Genomic DNA, 10,974 nt, shown 5'->3' with positions numbered 1-10,974 from the left:
AGTCAATAGACATACTGCGTGAGCTGAGTCTAGTCTGTGTGCTTAAGTTATTAGACTCGGTCTGTCTTTGATAAAAAATACCACGGAACTATTTTTTCCATACAAATCATTTTCATTGGCTAATATTGATGAGCACATAAATCTCCCGTCATTTGTAAGTCCAAGTCAATAGACATAATTCATGCGCTGTGTCTAGTCTGAGGGCCAATGTCATGTGACTCGGTCTGTCTTTGATAAAAAATACAACACCATGATTTTTTATTTAAAAATCACTGGTGTTGGTTAATATTGATGGGCACATAAATCTCCAGTCATTTATAATTCCAAGTCAATAGACATACTGTGTGAGCTGAGTCTAGTATTTGAGCCTAAGTCATGTGACTCGGTCTGTCTTTGATCAAAAATACAACACATCTATTTTTCCATACAAATCATTTTTGTTGGTTAATATTGATGAGCACATAAATCTCCAGTCATTTATAATTCCAAGTCAATAGACATACTGTGTGAGCTGAGTCTAGTATTTGAGCCTAAGTCATGTGACTCGGTCTGTCTTTGATCAAAAATACAACACATCTATTTTTCCATACAAATCATTTTTGTTGGTTAATATTGATGAGCACATAAATCTCTAGTCAATTATAAGTCCAAGTCAATGGACATAATGCGTGCGCTGTGTCTAGTCTGTGGGCCTAAGTCATGTGACTCGGTCTGTCGTTGATAAAAAATACAACACAACTATTTTTTCCATAAAAATCATTTTTGTTGGTTAATATTGATGGGCACATAAATCTCCAGTCATTTATAAGTCCAAGTCAATAGACATACTGCGTGAGCTGAGTCTAGTCTGTGAGCCTAAGTCATGTGACTCGGTCTGTCTTTGATAAAAAATACAACCCATCTATTTTTCCATACAAATCATTTTTGTTGGTTAATATTGATGAGCACATAAATCTCTAGACAATTATAAGTCCAAGGCAATGGACATGATGTGTGCACTATGTCTAGTCCGTGGGCCTAAGTCATGTGACTCGGTCTGTCGTTGATAAAAAATACAACACAACTATTTTTTCCATAAAAATCATCTTTGTTGGTTAATATTGATGGGCACATAAATCTCTAGTCATTTATAAGTCCAAGTCAATAGACATACTGCGTGAGCTGAGTCTAGTCTGTGAGCCTAAGTCCTGTTACTAGGTCTGTCTTTGATAAAAAACAACACAACTATTTTTGCCATAAAAATCATTTTTGTTAACTAATATTAATGGGCACATTAATCTCGAGGCATTTATAAATCCGATTCAGTAGACATAGGAGAAGAAGATTCATTGATAACAAATAATTCAACACGTTGCTATTGGCAATAAAAATCATTTGTGCTTACGAATATTGATGAGCACATAATTTTCCATGCATCTTTGGACTACTCCGCCCAACCTAAATTCCCGTTATGGCGTTTAATGGGTTTCGACGCTTTTCCCCCCTCATTTTCCACTACCCCAGCGTAGCAAAAAATTTTTGGATACCAAAAAAAAAAGCACATAAATAGCACATAATTTAGTTCTTTTCAAAATGGCCGCCAAATCACTCGAATTCGCTAAATTTACGGAGGTGCCGCGACGTTGATGTCCTTTCCTGTTTTCTTTCATTTATTTCTCCCCAAAATTAATGATTCATTAGGATTTTTTTGTACTAAGTATTGAAATCAGTGGAAAGAATGCATTTCGGTTCATCACCTGTTCGATTTCAATGTTTCAATACGTGATTGATTCTGAATTTCCGTGAAATTCTATTTAGAGTGCAAAACAATAGTTATCACAAAGTGCTCGCATCCCAGAATTTTATAATCTTCGTCTCCCCGTTCGTTCTCCTTTACTACTTTATGAAAGCATTCAATTATTTTTCTTTTTGAAAAATTATATGACCAAGTCTGATGATTATTCATTAACTTGGATTATCTTGGCCTCATGTCATGATCCTTTTCAGAATTTTTACTTTTTCACTCATTTTGTGATGTTTTTCACTGTTTTTTCTTCAAAATTTGTCCTAAAATCTCAAAAATTTTGTGATTTTTTTTTAAGAATCTTGAAAATTTTTGCTGAAATCTTTGAAAAAATCCAAGCTATTTCTCAAATAATTTCTTGCTTTTTCATTTCAATCAAACTGCAGTGTTCGGCGTCACGTTCCTCCTTCTCATCAATTTTATTAGGAAAATTCCGGCGTTTTTTTATAGATTGTTCGCCCATTGTTTTTTTTTTCAAAAATTCCCAAATATTTGAGAAATACCTAAAATCTTCTCTACTTTCCGAAAAACCTCTGGATTTCCTGAAGTTTCTTCAGAAATCCTTATATTTTGAATTCTTTGAAAAACTCCTAAATTATTTTATGTTCGGAAAAGACCGACGGTTCTCTGATTTTGTAAGGAATCTGTAAACTGTCTTGAAGTTCCTAGAGCTGGATTTCATGAAGAAATACATCCCTTCATTTTTCAAAATATTCTCTCAATGAGAGCTCACATCAGGAATAGAACCTGCCCTAAAATTTTCATATTTTTAGCTTCAATAATTTAGNGCCCATTGTTTTTTTTTTTCAAAAATTCCCAAATATTTGAGAAATACCTAAAATCTTCTCTACTTTCCGAAAAACCTCTGGATTTCCTGAAGTTTCTTCAGAAATCCTTATATTTTGAATTCTTTGAAAAACTCCTAAATTATTTTATGTTCGGAAAAGACCGACGGTTCTCTGATTTTGTAAGGAATCTGTAAACTGTCTTGAAGTTCCTAGAGCTGGATTTCATGAAGAAATACATCCCTTCATTTTTCAAAATATTCTCTCAATGAGAGCTCACATCAGGAATAGAACCTGCCCTAAAATTTTCATATTTTTAGCTTCAATAATTTAGACTTTACATTATTATCTCAGGCAAACTGAAAGGTTGGTTTTCATTTTCATCACGCAATTGCGGCAATGATATTCATTGTTCATAAACATTCTCATTGCAAAAAGCAATACTACTAAAGAAAATAATATATCCCAACTTATTAGCAATTAATTTTTTTTCTCATTGTGACTCATTTCTCAACTTTGTCTCAAACATAATTCAGAGAGTAAATTGCTTGAAGTCAATGTTTGGTGAAACTTTGGTTAAAGCGCACCCCAACGTTGCTATCAAATTTTTCAATCCGTTCGCTTGGCAATTCAATTAATCTGTTGTTCATATCATCGTTCCGTACTTGGAATTTCTTAAAATATTTTTCAAATTCAAAATTCGAACTTAAAATTACAATTTGACTTCTGCTCCTTCATTTTTTGTGAATTGAAAATTCACATAAATAATTACATAAACATTCTAATTCTTGTTCTTTGCTGTCATGGAATGTTAAGTTACAGCCTTTTATTCTTAATACAACTTTTTAATGTAAATATTGTGCGGTTGAAAATTCATGTAACTTGAGAGTTTTTATCTTCATGCTATTAAAAAGTGTTGATTTCTAGTGAATTTTCAGTGAAATTTGAAATGTCATAACTTTTCCCTCTCAAACTGAAATCAATGTTTCTTCTCTAAAAATTGCTACTAAACTGAGCATGAAATTTTATTCATTTTTTTTCAACAGTTTAATTGCTATTTACCCATAACTATTAGAGAACATTTAAAAAATCTTGAAAGTGGAGAATAGAAAGTCAACTTACCGAAGTAGACTACGACCATGATTATTTTTTATGTAAACAATTTAATAGCTTCCATTTTTTCACTCTCGAAGTGAAAAATTGATGATCATTGTAATAGTATTTTTTCCTGAATTTTTATGAATTTTTCCGCTTCCGGAATTTCACTGAACATTAATTTCATGCCAAAGAAATTTAATGTCTTGTTCGTAATCGTTCTTGTTGCAAAAAGCAATGCGAATGATGAAAATGATATGTTCCAATTTATTAGTTGTTAATTCTTCATATTGCAATGAATTACTCATCTGCTAATTGCTATGATCACGGAGTAATATTTTAATCATAAAATTATTTTCTCGAACGTAATTCAGAGAGTAAATTTCTGAAATTCAATGATTGTTGATACTCTAGTAAAAGTGGGTGTCAATACTTATAAATTTTTCTAATTAGATCATTCGGTATTTCACTTAATTTATGAGTCATATGATCAATACAATTTTAATATCAACACCTCATATATTCAGCACAAAATAAATAATCAAAAGTTGAAATAAATTCATGATAATGATGCAGATCAAATGACATAAATATGATCATTCTAATTCTTAGCTATTACGAAACGAGTCACAGATTTTTTTTTTCACATATAAATTTTGAATTTGGATACTATTGTTTTTTTTTCTTTTGTCTTGCTTATATTTTACTATTGGGTAATACTTGAGAGTGGATTATATGCCGAGGACACTGGACATTACTGTATTGAAGTTGGATATTATTTTTATCTATTCAATGAAAAATAAATTTAACTATTGATTCTAATAATCTTTGTTTGAAGAAAACGTCAGTAAATGCAACCTTTAAAAAGTTGAAAAAATGATTAAGACAATCATAATTTATTTATCAATAAAAAATACAGAGCAATTCTGAACAGAGTAATTATTTTTCAAATGAGAATTCTAGTAACTTGGATCGAAAAATGTATTGAATTCCATGTAATTGTCATGAAATGTGAACTTCATTGCTTGCTTTTTCAAACTGAATTAAATATCTTGTTGCCTGAAATTTACTACTAAAAGATCCATGGAATTTCATTTTTTCTTCAACAGTTTAATTACCTTATTCAATAATACTTAATTTTTCAGTCTAGAAATGATTTTTTTCCTAAATCCCGAAAATTTCAACAAAAATCAATTTAATGCAAAAAAAAAGATGTCTTTAGAAGTTTAGAGCATTTCCATATTCATTCCTGCAAAGGGAATGTTGAAAAAGGCAATTATTCGCGGAATGCCTTTATTTGCGAACTTTTACTGGCCAATTCAGTGAAGGAGTTAGATGATAGAAATTCTTCAAATAAAAAAAATTTAGACTTTTTTATGTCATGTAGAAAATTCATTACTCTTTGATTTTGTAAAATAAATATTGATTTCATTTAACAAACCCTTGAACTAAAATTGAATGAAAAAATGGAACACAAATATTTTAATAGTTAAAACTTAGAATTAGGTCTGAATGATTTGGAAGAATATAAGATTCATTTCTTTTATTCCACGATTGACATTCAAGTTTATTTAATTATGAACTATTTCAACCATCTTGTCAATTTTTAACACTCATCACTAACGAATAATTTTCCACTTCATTCAACATAAATATATCTGTGTGGAAAATAAGCACTGATTTCCCATTCCATTTATCATAAACAAAAACGTGTGCAAAATCTATGCCCTGATTTTCTATTCCAGTCATAAAAAACAATTCCGTGTGTAAAAAATATGCACTGATTGTATGTATTTCATGTATTCCTTATTTGAGGTTAGAAATCCTTTTTTAATTCACGTGAATTTTTTCCAAAAATAAGATAAGGATTCTGATGTCCTAACATCAATTTGAAATACTCTCTCACCATCGATAATTTTTCACAATTCCGGGAGAAGGAAATTTCTTTCAGAACTTACTACTTTTCTCTATTCTTTTACAGAAATTCGAAAATTTTGTGAAATTGGAGTATGAAAAAACCAATAAATTTCTCTATTTTTTTCAAAATTTTCATTCGATATTTCCATACTATTTTTAATTTGCGATTCACCAACTTTGTTTATGATACCTTTTTTCGGTGAATTTACAATATTTTCTTTCATAATCAATATATTAATGTGTACATTGACGGAGAATGAGAACTAAAAAATATTTTTACGAATTATTTGCTCGTTTCTTATTTCAGGCTAGAAATGCTCTTCAAAAGTCGCGCCCATTTTCGCGAAATTATTTATGAAGATTGCCCTTTATAGTACCCGTTTTTTTTCAATGCCATCTGTCGGTGTCCCCGCCGAAGTTCGTCCTCATTCGAGCTATTTTGAGTTCGACTTTCGGCGTTCGACTTTTTTCAATTCGAGTTTTACCCTTCGTGTCTTTTATGAATAGAAAGAAAAAAAAAGAGGATTATCAAACGATGAATTATATTCGACAGAAGAAAATAATATGCAAAATGACCATTCGGAAGTGTATTGCTAATTTATTAGCAAAAATAACCATACTATATTATGGAGAAAAAAGCAATTTCCCAAACACCCAAAACATATTTTTGAGTGACTGCATGTGTGATAAATATAACAATAAGCAAAAATAACAATACTATATGACGATAAACGTAATTTCCCACTTGCTTCATTCCATTCTTGGTTTTCAAGTTATCCAATTATCAATCATCATTCGAACAATTTCTCATTTCACATGCGCCGCCATGACACTTTTTACATGTCCTCCGCCATGACAGTTTCCAATGCATGCTTTTTTTATAAAGGACTAGCGCCGCCGCAGCCGCAAGCGGCCGCGACGTTGATGCTCTCTCATTATGCCTTTTCTTCTTTTTCCATTTTCTTAAAGTAATTGTTCATAAGATTTTTCATAATACTGATTATGCAGATTAACGGAACAATCGATTTTGTTCATCACCAGTTCACTTTCAATATTTCAATGAGTGATTCTGTTTTTTAATTTCTATACTCATTGAATAAAATTTGACAGACTTTCGATTTTAATTGTAATATGGAATCGAGATTCTATCCAGGGCATGAAATGCTCGGTACCCCAGAATTTTTCAGATTTTTCCTCCATCGCCATTCCCCTTTACGCCCCTGCAGAAACATTCAATTATTTTTTCTGGAACAATTATCTAACCAATCCTGATATCTTTTTGCTGATTTGAAGTCTTCTCTACTAATTCATGATGTTCTTCACAATTTCATTGAAAGATTTCAGAAACTTTGATGAATGATGTGAAATTTTTTCTATCTTACATAATCTTCTGAAATCTTATGAATTTCTTTTTCATGTAACTTGAAGATTTTGTCAATTTGTTGAAAGAATTGATTGAATTCCTCGATTTTTTAAAAATTGTTTTCTACTTCCTCATTTCAACCAATCAGAGTGCAGTCGCAACGTTGATGCTCTTTCATTATGCCTTCTCCTTGCTTTCATTTTATTCTAATGAATCTTGCGATTAATGAGAACTATTTGTTTCGGTTCATGACCTGTTCAATTGCAATATTTCAGTGAGTGTTTCGCTCATTTTGAATTTCTGTGATGACTGATTGGGATTTTCATCATAATTATCAATGAAATCTGTTCGGAGTGCAAAACAATTATTATAAAATTTCTTGTAGCTATTTTTATAATTATTCGAGAATTTCCTGAACTTGAAACTTTGATACATCACTTGAATTTTTTTCAAATTTCCTAATGTAATTCAGAAATCCTTGTGATTTTTATTTGAACTTGAAAATTCATTTGAATTGTTGAAAAACATCCGAGGAGATTAATTTCTGCTCCTTCATTTCACCCAGTTTGTAGTATTCGGGTTCACGTGACTCAGCTGCCATTTGAATCCCGAAAAAGCCCAAAATAATGAATCAATTCAGACTCAGTGAACCGAATTTGAAAAATTTGAAAAATTTCCAAAGTCCTTCCTCTCTATATTGACCTGATCTTCTTAGTATGTAAACAATTGACAAATTGACTCTTTTGGACAGAATTTTTTTTTCCTATAGAAACACGGAACATTCCGAAGAAATTATGTCCTTAAACATTTTTCCGCATTTGCAACGGTTTAATCAATATGAATTCATAAACAGATGATTTCCCTGATGTATCAAACCCAGAGTTGACTCTGGGTTCGTGGACATAAGCCAGAGTCAACTCTGGGTTTTCTCCATGACCCCAGAGTCAACTCTGGGTTCGATTCATCAGGGTTTTTGCGGTTTCTTCGATATTGCCTACTAAAAATGTTGATTAAATTTTCTTTCACATTTCACGCAATTGCTTATGTTTTTTATATGATACATATGATTCATTAAGGAATCTACTCCGTGTATTCCAAATTATTCGTTGAGATAATTTGTTTCATTATTTTAGTTTTTTTTTTATTCAAGACATTTCAAAAAAAATTGGTCTTCATTATTTTTCCCCCCACTGAACCGTTTGGTTGATAAAAAATGATAAACAATGAACGAATTCATTTATCATTATTTACTCAACAATAAGTCGGGATGGAGGCAAATATCATAACGACTTAACTTTGTTAAAATGTCTGGCATATTCAGGAACAAAATTCTCCCTATGACAATTGATTTTTTTTTCCTTTTGTTTAAACAATACATGAAAAATCAATCCGGTGTACATGCAATAGGCATCTCCATTAAATATCCACGTATGATATGCAGAACCAATGTAATCACGGGAATTAAGAAAAAAAATCAGCAGTTTAAGTAGACAATACCGGAAAAACCTTAACAAATCATTTATTTATGAAGTTTTATTGAATGGGCTCCCTTTTCATATTCATAGTCCACGATACATACACGATTTACACGTCTAATAGACATTCCCTATAAGAGAATGTACTTGTATGTTGTATTCTAATTCTAATCCGAAATGTGATTCAAAATTCGCGCCAATTTCCCAAGCAATGCCATCTGACAGTAACTTCCCGAAGCTCGTTCTCATTCGAGTTCGACTTCCAGAGAAATCGATTCGACTTTTCTCAATTCGAGTTCTCATTCGGCAGCAATTATGCTTTCCTTTTTATTAAAGGATTACGACATATTGAGTATGTGGCAATCTGCCAAAATATAACATCATATGCTCTATTATGTCATTATTCACGATATTCTGACATTCTCTGTGATGATTCCTAGCAACACTGCTCGTCAGAAAATGTCATAATTGGAACTGCTAAATATCAAAACGCCACCTATGAGTGGCGGATATTGGGCTGCACACAGACAGTATGCAACCCAATTTGCAACCAGTATGCAGACAGTATGCAACCTAAAATCGTCCATATTGGTGAAAACGAACACCGCCATCGGTAATTAGCGGTCCCAATATGGGAAATTATTACATATTGTCTCTGATAGAATCTGTCGAAGTATGACATCCGATGTTTTACTATGTCATGCTTTGACATATTTTGACATTTTCTGTGAATATTCCTCGCACAGGTCAGAAAATGTCATTGTAAGACAGATTATGATACATTGCGTCTGACAGAATCTGTCAACGTATGACATCATGTTTTACTATGTGATTATTGTACAGATAATGTAATATTTCTCCATTTTTGGAGGACATTTTGAACACAGGTATTCGTCAGAAAATGTCATAGTATGACAGGCTATCAGATATTGTGTCTGACAGAATTTGTCAGCGTATGACATCATATGTTTTATTATGTCATTATTTTACAGATAATGCCATATTTTGACATTTTTGGAGGACATCTTGGGGATAAGTATTCGTCAGAATATGTCAAAGTATGACAAATTATGACATGTTGTGTTTGATGGAATCTGTCAAAGTATGACATCATACGTTTTATTATGTCATTATTTTACACATAATGTCATATTTTTTCATTTTTGAAAGACAATTTGAGCACGGGTATTCGTCAGAAAATGTCATAGTATGACAAATTATGACAGGCTGTGTTTGATAGAATTTGTCAAAGTATGACATCATACGTTTTATTATGGCATTATTTTACAGATATGTCATATTTTGACATTTTTGGAAGACATTTTGAGCACAGGTACTCATCAGAAAATGTCATCATATGACAAATTATGGCATCAAGAATCTAACATAATTTCACTTATCGTGACATTTTTTGTCAGATGACTCCATTGTTTGTCATATTCTGACATTTTCTGACATTCTATGGACTTAACATAATATGACATTTTTTCTGAAAATATTTCCGAAAATTTTCGGACAAAATTTGTCATATTATGACAAGTTCTGCAAATTTATGTTAGAATTCGTAATATTTGTCATTTTTTTACTTTTTTGAAATTTTCTGTCATTATTTGACAGAATCTGTTCGCCAAATTTCCACCAGGGTTATCTCTGAAATGTCGATTTTAGCATTATTTGCAAAATAATAACAAGAATGATAGATTCCCAGGGAGTTCAATTATTTCATATGTATAAGGCTCACCATCCACGGGATCATCCCTCGGAATTATCTCAGTCCCATCAGCCATATCAACAAATGATTTTCAAGCTCCACAATTCTCCACCGTGTATTCTCCTGCTCGCCACACAAATTGTTTCAAAAATTATTCTGATTATTGTTCAATTAAAAGTGATTAGGAAAACACGGCATTTCTCTAGATATAACCTCTCGGCCTACTACTCACGGAAAAAAATCCCTGAAAAATTTCTCCCAATCAATCCTTGAGATCACGACCTATTCAAATCAATTTTTCGCCAAAACCCCCTGCAATTCAAGACCTTATTATGATAAAATTGGTCAAGTCAAACATCTAGAATAATTTAAACACAGTAAACTCTCCAACATAGAATATCCTAGGAAACCACTGGTCTATACTAACCAAAGAGGATTAACTAAAGTAGAGGCTCAGATCAGAGATAGGGGAGATGAACAGGGCCAATGTAAAGTGTTCAACAACAAAAATAGTAGCGGTGGCGCATGGACTACGATGGAGCGTACGGAATTGTTGGTATGATAGGGCCCGAGCATAAATTTGTCGATAACCGGAAAGGGGTTCTCAATACGGTAGCTCCTCGCATTTCGTAATAATTGTCAGGAATGTAAAATCGAACATATTATAATCAATAGTATAATGATTGCACAATCTAATGATCTAAAAGCCTTTTCCTTTTTCTCGACATATTTATCATTGACACGTAGATCAAAAAATTCATAGAAAATCCCAGCGCTGTCGCTGGAAAACTCTATAGTTTTCCAGTGATTCTATTGAATAATTGTGCAGATTTTGTTTTTTTTTT

General features: G+C 32.0%; 1 protein-coding gene across 1 annotated transcript in view; it reads right to left on the bottom strand.

The window, feature by feature from the left end:
* LOC107042098 (GPI transamidase component PIG-S) overlaps window positions 1–10,539 on the bottom strand; it is a 309,102-nt gene extending 298,563 nt beyond the window's left edge. Inside the window, exons 1-2 of the mRNA XM_015262979.1 lie at window positions 10,362–10,539; window positions 10,160–10,252 (exon numbers count right to left, since the gene is read on the bottom strand). Of these exons, the coding sequence (XP_015118465.1) occupies window positions 10,160–10,205 (46 nt within the window). The 5' untranslated portion in view covers window positions 10,206–10,252; window positions 10,362–10,539. The remainder of the gene's footprint in view (window positions 1–10,159; window positions 10,253–10,361) is intronic.
* Between the last annotated feature and the right edge of the window lie 435 nt (window positions 10,540–10,974).

The sequence above is a fragment of the Diachasma alloeum genome, unplaced genomic scaffold (genome assembly GCF_001412515.2).
Source record: "Diachasma alloeum isolate Michigan unplaced genomic scaffold, Dall2.0 Dall_scaffold_00416, whole genome shotgun sequence".
Lineage (NCBI taxonomy): Eukaryota > Metazoa > Arthropoda > Insecta > Hymenoptera > Braconidae > Diachasma > Diachasma alloeum.
The sequence above is the reverse complement of the archived record's forward strand: the minus strand, read 5'-3'. Positions and strand labels throughout refer to the sequence as shown.